The sequence below is a fragment of the Tinamus guttatus genome, unplaced genomic scaffold (genome assembly GCF_059628265.1).
Source record: "Tinamus guttatus ecotype Peru unplaced genomic scaffold, ASM5962826v1 Tinamus_guttatus_pri_ptg000622l, whole genome shotgun sequence".
Taxonomy (NCBI): domain Eukaryota; kingdom Metazoa; phylum Chordata; class Aves; order Tinamiformes; family Tinamidae; genus Tinamus; species Tinamus guttatus.
This window is the reverse complement of record NW_028289156.1, coordinates 104,057-119,201: the sequence shown is the minus strand read 5'-3', so window position 1 is coordinate 119,201 and position 15,145 is coordinate 104,057. Positions and strand designations below refer to the sequence as shown.

Sequence of the window (15,145 nt, the reverse complement as noted above, 5' to 3'; positions counted from 1 at the left end):
TGACAGTAATAAAGACTGCAAAACAGAGTGAGCTTTTTTTATTTTTTTAATTGACATTTTTTGTTCATTTTTGGTATTGTTAGTCCCACAGCAAGAATGAGGCCAGTTTGTTAGTATAGTTACTGTTATTTATAGCTACTTACAGCCTTAGCCAAGGCCAGACATCTATTCTGGTTACATGCAAGTGGAGGTGAGCTCTGTCATCTTTGGGGTTCTTTTATACCTTTCTGGTTGTGGACACATTGCATAATTTAAACTATTCTCAAGCCTCTGTAAATTTGAGGGGTTTCCTAGATCTCCACTAATATATCTCAATTCTTCAAAGCATTTCATAGCTCAGTTTAGGACTAGTCCTTCCCAAGCTGGCTGTGGGGAGATTAGGAAGCCAATTAGCACCATTACTACACTTTTGATAATTTAACTGAAATAAAGAAATTATGTATCATCTCACCCTAAGACATAAGGATGCTGATTCACACAGGAGGCCCACTACACTTTGAGCAAATGACCAAGTGGCTTGCACAGCTTCTCTAGCTATAAATGTAACAAGCTTCTCTCTTCAAAACAGCAGCTTTCTCACTCACTGGGTTTATTTTAAAATTAGTCAGCACACTGGTCCATACCTGGATCAAACTGAACAAGTTTAGAGGGAGTCACTGTAAAGTCCTTTCCCAGCACAGCTGATATTTCGTTGATCTGAGAAGAAATCAAACAGTAAGTGCCATGCTGTTATCTGTTTCACCAAACCAGCATGTTCTGATGGGTGCAGGAGCTGCTGCATCTCCCCATGGAGTCTCAACATCAACTCAGCCTTGCTCAGGGTTTAAAACACATAATCAGGAGAAATCACTCATTTTCTCTCCTCACCTCCCAGACCTCTACTGGACTGTGCTGGATAGCATCTTCCTGAAAAAGCTGGTTCCTGCCCTATAGCATCAGCCTGGCTCTGCTCCCTCACTGTGTCCTTGTCCCCTCTTGCCCTCATTTCTGCTGATGGAAGAAGAATTTGCACCCCGGGCTGCCTGTCAGCCCCAGTGACTCTAGACTTCAGTGGAATAAAAATCAAACCTTTGTTTCTAATTAGGATTGTAATCATGAGAAAATGCAAGGGAGATTGTGTGAGGATTTTGTTATCAAGGGGAGCCAATAAAATCTTGGGAAATTTGGGAAAAAGTATGGATAAAAATAAATTTTGTGAAAGCAAGTTGCACAAAACATGTTTTACAAAAATATTAAAAATCTTCATCTTTCAACTGAATTTTCAGAACATGAAAGGTCCTAAAAATTGGGTCCATATTACCCAAGGTCTTGGTATCCCCTGGATCATTTCCTAGGCTGATGGCAGGGAAATGGTGGGGAGAAGTGACAGGCATTGGTTTACACAGTGGAGTTGAAACTCCAATATTTTCTGGACTCCTTAATGTAGGTAAGGATATAAGAAGTCCCAGGACCCATGAACATCTGGATTCCTGAGTGGAAACCCAGCCTCCTCAGGAGAATGCCAGAGAAAACTTATATTTCACAAAAGTTCATCAAAACTAAAATAATTCTCCTAAACAGCTCAGTTTTTATTAATCAGCATTTCCCCTTAAAACTGTTAATCAGAAGTTTTTTAAGCACATGTTTTGCCAACGACAATGTCCTGATGAAGTTGGTTTGAATTTGATAGCATTTTTGCTGAATACTGGAATATCTTTTAAATCTCTGGAAGAAATTAACTGGCTCTATTTTTTATCATTCAGTTTCCACTTAGGCCTTGTTTTTAGCTTTACCTTCACCACAATAAAGGCAGAGTCTGCAGAGTATCCTGCCCTGATGATTTTCAGTGTCACCATTCCTACATTCTCGCACACTTCGTATTCAGTTTGTTGCATTTCAATCCGAGACCACCGAAGTTCCAATCTGTGGGGAAAAGAAGGAAAACCTATGCAAAAAAAAACCCCCAAACCAAAACAAACTCCACTGCTGCTTCTACCCCCTGCAGCCCGAGGGTTCAAAAAGCTGACATTTCTTTCCTGAGTGTTGATTCTGCCAATACACATACTAAGTCTTTGTCTTGAAATCAACATATTTGTGTGATTTGGCTGATTAGAAAGGGGGCAAAACAGTTAATAAATCTTCCAGCTGTGTGCCTGTCTACCCCAAATCAAGGCTGAACATCATCTGAAAACCAGACAGGAGATTCACAGCAGCAATTTATTTCTCCAGCAGCTTTGAAAATAAACATATGGCCATAAAATAAGATAAATGAAGATAATCTACAACTGGCTCTTTATGGGTCCCTCCATCTCTGTGATTTTGTGGATCCATGGTATTAAATCTCTTCTTCCCACCTTTCTTCAATTCTCCTCTAACTGGTTCCCTCCTCCTCAAGTATATAGGGTATTATCCAGCAGTTCACTGCCTCTATCCACTGTTCACTCCCTTAATTTTAGGTTTTCTCTACCTTCTCATCATACACAGAAGGAGCTGAAACCAGTCATATAATGAATTTTGGAATTGCTTTTGAGGGAATGTAACCAAACCATGAGGACTGCATGCTGCAGGAGAGAGCTGATAAACGTATAACTTTTTAAAAAACTGCAGTTAAAAAACTGTGAGAGTCAGATATGAATGAAAGACAGCAGAATGAAGGATTATAGTCTGTGCTAATCATAAATCTAATTGAACTTTTTTTTTTTTTAAAAAAAAAACAGACTTCTACAACCCTTAGGATTTGAACAGCTCTAACACTAGTGGATGATCTCTCCTATCCTCCTGGATTCTTCGATACCCTGGGAAAGACATCCTATTTAGAAGCTCATTTATTTTCTGTTTACTAAAGAGTGTGCCAGGTGTAGTCCAGCAGCATTCAAATAAAAGCTGGGATTTAATCTGAATACTATCAGCATGCAAATCAAACTTGCCTTTGACTCAGAGACAATTACATAGTAGATTGTTCAAACAAATCTGTCACCAACTTTTAAATGAAGTATTAAAAGCATGGACTTTTCCCTTATAACCAAGCTCCCCTTTGTTTCAAAGTCCAGTGCAGGTAACAGATATGGTCTACTTCTCTGACATGCATATATTTTTATAGAAAAAAAAATCCTTTTTGTTCCTGTCTAAAAGTATATAATATATTGCTATTGGTATGCAAGAACTCATGCTTTCCCACATGTCACTGCTGCATTTTAGTGATGGTTTTAATGCCAATGTCTTTCTGAGCAAACGCTGTGCAGCAGGGAATTGAGCCGAACACAGTGCTAGCTGTGCTCAGATGCGTTTGACTACAGGGACATCTTTTGGCATAACATGTAACTGCGGAAATGCTGTCTCCAGCCTCTTCCCTGCAAGGAAGTGCAGCACAGAGGGGCTGGACGCCACACATCTCCTGTTTCCATTTACCCGTGAATAGCTAATTTAGCACACAGAAATTGCTTTTGCTTTTGCCAGTTACTTCAGAATAACTAAATCGTTTGCACATTCAGCCCCATTTGCAGAAATAAAAAGAAACCCATAGTGGGAGGACTCTTGCTTTCAGTCATGACTATGAAGGTAGAGCTCAGATGATGACCCATTCTCTTACTTCTATACAGTAGGTTTATCATATGTCAAAAGTAAGTTTATCGTATGTCAAAAAGAAGTTTTGATGATAGGCCTATTTGAAACACTGGAAGTACGCAACCAAGAGTTTATGTTCTCTACCTTCTTCTTTCCATGCTCTCATGCAAATATACATCTCTCACGGCTTTTACTGTTTGAGAGCTTCCCCTTTGCTGTAATCCCATGTTTATTACAGCTAGCACAGCACAAGAGTGACCTCCAGCTGCAGGAGCACGTACAGGAAGCAACAATCCTTCCCTCAGTCAGCATGTCAACTCTCCAGATATTGTGGGCCTAATTCTTACTCTCACATGCAGAATTAGATGTCTTCTTTCTATGAGGCCTCGTAGGCCATAAGGCGCCAGGTTCAGATGCCCAGTGTGATGTGAAATTAGGCCTTCGAAACTAGCCCTATCCTGAAGGATAGAAGCTTCCTTATTCTTTAATGAAAGAAATGACAATTTAAGCATTTGAAACTGTCACGGCTTTCATTTTTGCTCTGCTGCAAATCCAGCAGTGCTTTATTTGACCTAAGGCAGAAGCTGTCGCAGAGGCCTGACTGCAGAAGACATTGTGCATTGCAGAGCTTAGAGCATAAGATCAAAGTTACGTTTGGGGAACTGCTGCATTTCCATTGGGATCTGTGACTTGAAACTCCAAGTCATCTGAACTCGCTTCCTGCAGTGGATTGATGACATAAAGTATGGATTTACTGTTTAAATCCTTTTGGCTAAACTCTTCATGGATAAAGCCACCTAGAAAAGAAGAGAAATGGTCAGATGAGTCAAAACTCTGTTAAACAAGAAGCACATAGCTCATGTAGACTGTTTTCAAAATTGTTAAAAATTTATTAGACTTTGAACTTACAAAAATCTGTTTATATAACTATGCAGCAACATACTAGCCCACTAAGCGTCCCTGCCAGTTCATTCTTATGTGATATGTCTCTCAAATGACCAGTTCAGCATTAATTTCCTTGACATAAAACTCAAAGTAGGCATTCTATATAATAGTTTTGCTACTTCCTATGCTAGTATTTCAGGCTTCACAAGAAGCAGTTTCTGAGTTAAAACTCTTAACATTCTGCACAAATGGTTTAAGCATTTATGATTAATATGACTCTCCGGTCTTAACAGAGAAGCTTTCTTATCATATTGCAGCCTAACTTGAAGTTTTCTAAGAATATATGGCTTCCTTGCTCAAGCAAATACTAACAAGATAAGTTTTTAGGCTTCAGCAAGTCCAAGAATATAGAGATTGTAGGGCTGTACCTGTGGTTATATTTTCCAGGTAGCCATGATGAGGACCTCGTGTAATCTTAAAAATTATTTTGTCATTTTCTGTATTGGGATCAGATGCCTTTAGGTTCCTGGCAGTAATATAGATCCCATAATTTCCATTCTTCAGCAGTTCTACATCAGTAAAGCAATGGAGATGAATAATTTTTGGTGCTGTTTTGTCCATGTGGTCCACCTAATTCGAAGTAAGAGAAATTAATATTTCTGTGGCAGAATCGGCATGCTCCTTGTCATTACTACTTTTACTGAAAGATAAGAGTATGCTGAGGAATGTAACAGTCATTCTGACTGAGTAGCAGTCTGCTTCAGAGGAAATTTGACATCCAGATAAATACTACTTCCCATGAGAGGTGTCCAGGTCCAGATTGCCTAGTTGCTTGCTGCACACAGAGGGATACAGCACATACCAGAGGGGAAGGGCATCTTCAAACACCCTGTGCACCTTGTACTCATCCCCCTGCCATACTCCTTCTCCTCTTTTGGTATCTTTTCCTAAATAGCAAATGAAAAACTCCAGCAAAGGTTTCTTACCTCTGACTACTATGACAAGCAAGGAAATCTAAGGATTGTGACAATGACAATCAAACACCCGCTAAAAATGTCCTGTTCGATCTGTGCTACCTTTCACAACTTTTGGTATGTTTTCTAGCTTTGAGGGTCTTTTGGTAGGTCTTCTAGCTTCATTACCCCACAGCAGTTGTTGCTGTTGCTCATTTTCTGATACAATTACACTTTCTTCTCCTAATACCACCTGATGGCTTTGCCATCAGAAGTTAATAGCTACACCCTCTTTTCCAGTATCATTATTTTGAAATTTACGCCTGACAAACAATGCAACCAGGCTTTTTTTTTTCATACTAAAATGTGCCAGATAAATAATAAGTGCCAGATACAGTCATAGCAAGGACATCTGAGCCTATGACACAATGGAAAGAACTTATAAATGAAATAAATGGAAAAGGAACAGAAGGGAACAGAATGATGCTAGTAAGGAAGGGAAGAATCAGAGCAGGAATCTTACAACTCTCAGAAGGAAGACTGGGTGCAGGAGTGAAGCAGTGGCTGTTATTCAATATTTCTGTGACTCATTGATCATCTGTCATCCTAATATCCAGCACATGCAAACACATGGGGTGAAGTACTAAATGGGAAAGCAGAAAAAGAGGAAATTTCTTCCTTAACATAGTTATGCTAACCTTCATGATTGAAATTCCTTATAGAAAATATTTGCAAATATAAGTGTATGTTTTTCTCAAGTGTAATCTCTTTCTTTGCACTATATAAACTTCTTTGCCTAAGTAATGCATTGTGATAGTTCATTCTCATGGTTGTTTATTGACAAACCATAGAAAGAAAATATTTTCCTATGTAAATATTTCAGTTGGATCATCAACTGCAGTCAGAAAATATGGATTCTAGTCAAAATCACTACATTTTGCACCTTATCATACTCCATATCTCTTTAAGCAGGCCTACGGCCACACTTGCCTGAATGGTGAATGCCACTGGCTCGGTCTGCACCCTCCCATGCACGATGAAGCCTTGATTAGTCCTATCTGTTGCAACAAATGTAAATATGTCAATCTGGGAATCCCCGCCTTGGTGTTTATATGCAATATCCATGTTGTCCACATCTTGCTGGGTGAAGTTGTGCTGCAGTAGCACAGCCCCTCGATAATACAGATGACCATTCTGGGGGACCTGAGCCAAGAGGAAGGTAAGGTTTTCTCTGGAAGTGTCTGGGTCTGAAAGCTGCAGGACATCAGGAGAAAGGAGCGCCATGGTGCCTTCCACTAATCTTAACCCCGTGTTTCTAGACAGAGTGGGTAAAGCTTGGTCGACTGTCTCCAGGGAGATGGTGAATGTCCCATGCTTAGTCCTCAGTCCATTGCTGATGATGAATCTGGCAAAGAGAGGCAAGGCAGCCTTCAGCATGTGTTCTTGATTCACCATGTACTGAAATGAAACAATGATACACACCTTCACTACAGGATTTGCCTGTCATGATGCTGCAGAATATATGAAGAGCTAGAAGAGGTCTGAGCTCAAACACAGATAGTGGGATAGGTGTGTGACTTAAAAATGTGAAAGCAGATGGACAAGTGATGACAAGACTGACACTGTGTCCATAAGAATTTGACTAAGATCAGGGGAGTGATTTTGAGGATACAGCCATCAGTCTTAGCCATCTAAAAGAAAACATAAAGAAAACTGCTATCCAAAACAGGAATATTTCTGTCTATATACTAAAGATTCATTTTTTTCACTGGGATTACTTTTCATTTTCTAAAGAAAAGAAAGAAAAAGGCATTCAAGGCTGGAGAGAATATGTGTTGGAAGCCTATCAGTTGGGTATGGGTATTTACTATAAAAGTAACAGAAGTTAATCATCAAGTTTTGTAGAGCATAAATGCAAAGAGAACACCAATCTTGTAGCCTCCATATTTCATTCTAGGCTTCACTGACAAGGTATTACCTATATACTTACACTAAAAGCAAGAATATTGTATGTTGTCATGCCATATCTTATAACAAAATACTTGGCGGGTATATCAACATAAAAATTGCCTTGGAAAGATCAGGCTGTTCTTCACATCACATCATACAGAATGTAAGAATAAGCTTTGTTTGTGCAGAGGTCTTTTACTCTTTCATTCTTTCCCTTTTACTGTGAATATGCTGCACAGTGTTTACAAAAGCTCCTTGCAGAGTAGCCTTTACCCAAGTTTGTTTTGTCTAAGCTAAAATACAGTACCAAAGGCCCAGGTCAGACCAAAGCTACTTTGCAAAGAAATATTTTTGTGGTAGAATATCCACATTCCCTGCCTTTCCCTTTTCCTTCCCCAGTATCCAGTGCTTTATACTTACCCACTTAATACACTTGCACAGCTGATCTTGTATGGACAATATTGTGGGAAGTTTCAGGCAATCTGAGAACTAGCAGTCCTGCAACTATCATGCTTATGCCTACTGTAAGTGAAATGAGGACTAGCTGACACTATGTGCCACATCTTGCTCCTGGACATTGTCTACAGATCTCACAGGAGTATTCAAAGAATTGTGGAGTCTGTGGTTGCATGGTTTGAATGTAAGTGACCTTGAGTAGGTCATGGAATAGCTATATCACCTGTGCTGTCCATCTAAAGCTCTTCACTGCCCTCACCAATGCTGAGTGACTGGGGCCTCATCAACTCATAAGCAGGCACTATGCCATGAAACAGATGGGAATGAGCATAGGCAGGCCAGGGACTGTATAGGAGTTAGAAATATGTTTACTGAGGACAATATTCCCATCTGGGAACCTAGAGACATCTGTCTCTACTGACCTAATGCTATTGTGCCAATGGTAAAAGGATTTTGTTGTCAGCATCCTAGCTGAAATCAAACATGCAACTTGAATAATGATCATAAATAGTATGCTAAAAAAGGCAAAACAGTTAAGACCTTATCTCTGCCTCAAAAGGTCTGAAAAATTACAGCTGAAGAGAATTTGTTTCATTGAGAAATTAACCTTATCTTTTCTTTTGTTGTCTATAAAGTCATTTTGATGACATCTCAAGTGATACTTAAGTGGAAGACTTACAGCGGACAATTCATTTCATGAAAGCAAAGATTCATCCAGAATCCTTTACAGAACATGAGACACCAGACAGGAGAAAAGCTCTTGGTTATATACATAACACTGAAAATCACAATGCAAATGTTGTGTGCCACTTGATTTCACAGGTAATGAAGCTGACTGTGTCCAAGAAGTCCCTTTTTTTTTTTTTCCTGCACTTTGGAGGATTTTGTTTTTGTTTATTTCTGGTTTATGACTGCTTCATCTTTCCCTAGGGAATGGAGAGTAGCCAACATTCTCATTACTCTGATGAAATTTAGGGGACAAATCTCAGACATAGTTAGGAGGACATGTCGCATGGTTTGATTTCACCACTACCAAGGTTTCATGCTTTCTGCAGCTCCATGGCAATAGAGTTGGCTGAAGGACCTACCATCTGTCATGGCATTTAAAACATAAAAATGGAATCATAAATAGTGCCAGCTCATTACAAAATTGAGCCAGTGTGTCAAAATGGAGGACATTAGTATGTTCCTTTAGTGTCCTGCTGCCAGCATCTGATGTCAGGTTGCTAATCACTCGAAGTCATCTGTCCAAACAAGCACTGCCAAATCTTTCTTCCAGGCCAGCAGCACCAAACAATGCAGGCAAATTTATGACTGAAGAAAATATTTCGGTGGAAGGTAAAAATCTGATCAATTAACACCCCTTCCCAATATAATTAACATTACCGTTCTTTGTTAAGGTAATAACCTGCCCCAATATTTATATGTCTACACAAGACCAATTCTTTGCCAAATGGTAACATCATGGAACATCAATTATTGTGATTAAAATGGATATGCATATTTACTGAAGCATCATAACCTTTCTTTTAACAAAGCTGACTTTCTAATTTGGTTCTAAGTCATTAGACTAAACACTGGGCTTATGTGCATGCACGATTGCCCTGGAATTGTTGTCCTGATCATTGAATATTGGTTGGATCATTGAATGCCTTCATTAGTCTGGTACAAAAGTCACATTGACACAATCCATGTTTTTGTACTATCCATCCAAGGAGTGACACAACAGGATCTTTCCTTGTACTGGCTACTTTTAGTTTTAGTCATAAAATTCCACAACCATGTCACTAAGCTTCCATCAAGCCAAATAACATTCGTTCACTTTTTATGTTATGACTACTAGCAGCCATCAGAAAAACCTCATGACTGGAGATGGTTGAAAATCATATTTTCCACAACATCGATTTCATTGGAAAGAATAGCTCAAAAAGTTTCATCTGAGAAACATCCCAAAAATCACATTTTGCTCAACTTTTTATGTCTGCCTTAGTTGCCCTGATGTCATACATGGACCTATTCATGAATCCATTCCCTGCTCCTCAGCTTCTATGGGGAAAAGCACTGTCTGAATGATGCAACATGTCTTTTAAGCTTCTTCAGACATCACAGAAAACGCGGTTCAAACCAGGAATCCTATTCATAAGAGAGAGTGTAAAGGGAACTTTCATACATCTGGATTGCAATTCTTCTGAGCTAAGTGTTCTAATTGGTAGTCACAAAAGAAAAACAATTACCTTTTATTTCCTGTGGAGATTTTTGATTTTACAGGTACTCCATTTTCTGTCAAAAGCTAAGAAGAATTTGGCATTCTTCCTTAAGAAAAAGAAATGCCTGCATTCTTTCTTTTACCAAAACCAGATACATTCATCAGCAATGCACCTCTTTGCCCAAGGATAACTCATTGGATCATTTCATTCTATAACCAAGAGTGGTTCAAGAAAGAACAATATAAAGCAATACTTGCTTTAGGATGAATCTAATCTAAGCTGATCGAATGGCCGGATCCAGGATGCAAGTGAAAGTAAACTTAACTGTCATTAAGCTGCTGAACTGGGTCTATAAGTAGTTATTTACTCAAAAAAAATCCAGTTGTCTACACAAATTTTTGAAATATTACTGTGGCAGAATAGATAAGCGGCTTGCTTATCAGTGTATTGAAGAATGACTAATGGATTCAAAAAGCCTACAACAGAATAAATATAATAAATAATAAGAAAAAGGAAGATATCAGTTAGTCCAGCTAGCAACTGGACTGAGCACATTAACCACATCCAGCAACGGCAGGAAATCGCAGATAAATTCCAAAACCACATTCTTAGTTCTTCTTCCGCATTGTCTCTCCTGTGTATGTTTGAGTGTTTTAATAATATCCAAGAAACTATCACTAAGGTGGCTTAAGCTATTATTTCAGAGTCAGTAAGAAAATGTATTTATTACTAAGGCAGTCATAACTGCATCTGCTAAAGCAGAAACATCTTTGCTGTATGCATATTAAGATTCCCAACACCTCCTCCTCATTTTAATACTCTTTTATTCCGGAAAGTACCCAAGAAATTCAAGGGGAAATTAAGCTTTTTTAAAATGTCTTACCTGAATGTATCCTCAGAAACAGGTGTGTGGTTAGTGTTATGAACATAGCAGACTATCTGGCCTGCGACGTCCATTTGACTGAAGCTGGAAATGGGGATGCCAGGATAGCTGACATACTCTATTTGTCCATACTGAGGTGGAGAGGTTATCACGTAAAGGAGCTCCTCCGGTTTGTCTGTTCCATCCGCTGCAAGGAGGGCATCTGTTGTAATGTAGCCTTGATCTCCTTTTTGCACTCTAAGAGGTTTTATGAAAACAGCAATATCTCCTGCAGGATAGATAAAATGATATAAAATAGTCATGCAGATTTGAAATTTCATCTATTATGCATCATTTACCCACATGCAAGCCATCACCAATAGAAAAAGCAAGAAATTCAGATCGGAAGGGACTTCAGGATGTCTCCAGTCCAATCTTCTGCTTAAAACAAGGTCAGTCGTGAGACCAGCCATAACCAGATTGCTCAGGTCTTTATCCCATTTTGCTCAGGTCTTTATCCCATTGGAGCTGGAACACCTCCAAGCACAGAGATGGCACAACCTGTCTGGGCCCCTGTTCCAATCTTGGTAATGTCAGGTTACCCTGATCAACATTAGAGCTGTCACAGGGATCCATTAGCAGAACAGAAACCATAAGATTAGAACATAAAACTGGAAGTCAGGGCTCTTGAACAGCGTTTTGCCTACTTTATTACGTTCTTGCCCTTTTTCATCACTTTAATTTACCTGGACAAAAAACTGTTTTCAGAAAGATGATGTCAACTCTATCTGAAGAGTATCTGGAGGTCCTGGAAGGCAACGTTTAAAAAATTGCCAGTCTTTTGTAATCCTCGGACCACCTCTTCAGGGATACAGACATCTGGGCAATGAAATCCCAGCAGGCAGGCTTCGGAGTCTGCAGGGGACTTGTCTATATAGTGCTTGGGGAACTATCAGGATGATCATCTTTGTTTCTAAAATAGGAAACACAAGCAGATCTTTACCCTTTTCCATGTCCTTTATATTTATGTAGAAGTTCACAGGTGGGGATCTGTTGTACTCATCCCACAGATAAAATGTGAAGCTGTCTTGGTTCTTAGACCCTATAGCTCCTGTATGGAGGTATCTCACAAGGTTCATATCTAGTTCTTCCTGGGTGCACTTCATTCCAGCTTGGAGAGTCACCCAGTCTCTGCCAACCTAGAAAGCATAAACATCCTTCAGCAAGCAACAGTCCGCCATATAACTCCCCAGTTGCCCATAACCCTTCTCAGTTAATTGAGTTATCTGTGGTCATGCAGACTGCTAGTGGCAGTTCCCTGGTTTCCCTTCAAGGTACTTATTTCCTAGTAGCTATAAGGCTGGAGATCAGGAATAAATGCAGGGTTTCATCATTTTCACTCTGAGTTCAGTGCATTCAGTGCTGCATACTTTTTACTTTGACCCTAAAATGAACTACATGGAAAAGATTCAGGACCCAGCGTATGTTTTCCACTTCTTAATTACATACTCTTCTATTCTAGACAATACAGAGAGGGATGTCAGAAATGAAACTGAGGGGTACTTTAAGAAACACAGAAATTTAGGGAGATATTTAGAGATCCTCTCCTGGAAATCCATGAAATGTTCCATAAAATTTCCTGTATGTTAGAAGATGTTATAGTACCTCATGATTGACAGACCCATGTATTTGCCTCTATCTGTGCATGCAGTACCAGTGCCACAGGCTTTGCAGTAAAGGGTGTCACGCACGCCAGACTCACATACACTCAGCTGCTTTGTATATTCAAACTGCTGGACTTCAGGAGCAAGTCTTAGCCCAAAGGATTCTACCCCTTTCATTCACAACTCTTGTGTGATCTACAGACTACTGAAGACAATTCGCTCTGAATAAAATACTTTCTTTCCCACATACTTTTCTTCCAACTTATTACTTCTCACTTATTCTTCTGCACACATCCAAGGTCTCCATCCATTCTCTTTCAGTAACTGAAGTAACTGAAGTCACTACTCACTTGACACATTTTCTAGGCCAGATATTTTTTTCCTCTCTCTCTCTTTATCACTCACTTTTCCACCTCTGAGAGCTGATTCCTCCTGTGTGTCCCTCAACCACCTCCTCAGGTCATCTGCCATGCCTTTCACCCTCCCTCTCCTCCCAGAAAGGATCTAGCTTCCTGTGTCAAAGCCTCTAGGGCAGGGTCACTCTTTGGTTCAAAAACTTTTTCTGCAAGCCATAGCAGTCTATTTCAAAACATGACACTGGGGGAAAAGGAAGATGAGCTTCATTTCATCCGAATGCGAGAGTTGTTTCTGTGCCTGTTTTTGATAAAGGACTAACCTTGAGCTGAAGCTGCCCATTTTGTGGAATTCTTTCTAATACATAGTAAATTCGCTCCCTGGGGGTATCTTTATCTTCAGCTGACAGAACAGCACTAGAAATGATTCGGGTTCCACCCATGTTCACCTCTATATCATTCTTCCTGCAAAAATAAGAAGTCATGCATACATGTAAAACAGAAAATAGCCTTTACAACACATAAAACTGCTTCCAAGAATATAGATTAGCCAAATTCTGACAGAAATAACAATTGCAGAAAGAAAGAAGGAGGGTCCCTATTTCTGTTAAAATAGAAGAGGAAATAGGAGAGACCAGCTTCCCCTTGCAATAGTAGAAAACAAGAAAGCCCAGATACGCAACACCCTGGAATTTATCACATCTGTCTTCTCTCCCTGAGCCCTTTCCACTTACATCCAAATAGGTTATAAGAGGCTGTTATATGTTGCTGCTGGTATAGACCATAGCAACAATGACTCCATTGTTCTTTAGAGGAGAAATTGTCTTCCCTGCGAATAGCCTGACACTGCTTTTCCCTTAAAGGGCATTGCCCTACAGAAACCTAACTGATTTCCTCTAATACTTCGCACTGTAGAACTTGACTGGGTTCTGGGTTCAGAGAAGTAGTTTAAGCAGAGGGATCTAGTACTTGGCAGAAATGGTCATCACTATTCCCAAATAAAATTTGAGACAGTGCTTCAGAGAAATCCCACATAGCTTGAAATTCCTCCAAAGCCTTGCTCCCAAACCATGCCTACTCTGTTTCCCTTCTCAGCCAACCTCCTAGACATCTTCTGGTTTGCCCCTCCACACCCCGCCTTATCTTTTTGCTCTTAGCAGTCTTAAATTTTTACAACATGTACCCAAACTATTGATATTACAAGATACTGGAGGGGATTCAGCATATTCAGTCAGCCCAGGAATGGGACCTGTTCAAGCCTGCCTAGGGGCCCAGAGCCTAGGGGCCCTCAGCAAATACAGACTCCTCAGGCATTTTGTCAGCTAAGCTCCGGCCAGAGTCTACTGTGCTCGTGAAAATCAAAGTCTTCTGGCATTACCAAATGCAGGGAAATTTTTACAAGAATCAGAAAATACATATCCTTCATATAAGTCTTTGCCAGATTTCAAGTGCTTGCTATGAAGTGATAACTGAGCTTTCCAACAGAAGAAAATTGTCACAGTTATTTATTGATAACTGAAAATACATTTACTGCTTTCGAAAACTGCAGAACTTGTTTGCCTGACACTTCCATATTCAAACTGACACAGATATTTGAGGCATAGAAATGTCATGTTTGGCAAAATAATAAGCAGCTAAGATGAAGTGATATAGCAAAGTATGTCAAGTCATACTAACATCCTGACAAGTAACCTCAAGATTTATGACTCCTATCAGTAATAATGATGTTGCAGTTAGGGCTGTGTATACAGAAGAATTACGTATCTGACACAGATGGGCTAAGAAGACAAGCATCAAACAACAAAAGAGTGAAGATACCCACTTTTAGTTGCACTCTGAATACTGTCGAATCCCAGCTCATTTATTCATATAAAAATTAGATGGTTAAGTCTTTATAGTATCCATGTGACCGATTTTAAAATGAAGCTTTTAAGGAAATACCTGAGGGTCTTACATTCCCCATGGACACAAGTGGAAAGGGGACAGATTGATTGTTTGGCAGTCACTGTGGGTCAGGCCAGGTTTTGTGGCTCCAGGCCAAAACAGCCATCCAGATTCTTCAGTCTGGTGACCACAGTTAATGGAGGTGAGGATTAAAACTCCCTGGCCTGGAAATGTGCTCCCTGACCACAGAGTGAAAACGAGCATACAGGTGTTGTCATATGTCCGCTCATAAACCATTTCAGTGGCATACGGGAATACCTGCCCCTGAGTAAAAACCCGGCAACCAACCGCATGTGGTGGCAAATCCACTTCAATGCTACAGGAAACA

General features: G+C 39.8%; 1 protein-coding gene across 1 annotated transcript in view; it reads right to left on the bottom strand.

The window, feature by feature from the left end:
* FREM1 (FRAS1 related extracellular matrix 1) overlaps positions 1 to 15,145 on the bottom strand; it is a 56,156-nt gene that overhangs the window by 14,087 nt on the left and 26,924 nt on the right. The window contains exons 21-28 of the mRNA XM_088535254.1: positions 13,197 to 13,338; positions 11,860 to 12,055; positions 10,878 to 11,145; positions 6,372 to 6,786; positions 4,857 to 5,058; positions 4,196 to 4,340; positions 1,773 to 1,902; positions 624 to 696 (exon numbers count right to left, since the gene is read on the bottom strand). Of these exons, the coding sequence (XP_088391380.1) occupies positions 624 to 696; positions 1,773 to 1,902; positions 4,196 to 4,340; positions 4,857 to 5,058; positions 6,372 to 6,786; positions 10,878 to 11,145; positions 11,860 to 12,055; positions 13,197 to 13,338 (1,571 nt within the window). The remainder of the gene's footprint in view (positions 1 to 623; positions 697 to 1,772; positions 1,903 to 4,195; positions 4,341 to 4,856; positions 5,059 to 6,371; positions 6,787 to 10,877; positions 11,146 to 11,859; positions 12,056 to 13,196; positions 13,339 to 15,145) is intronic.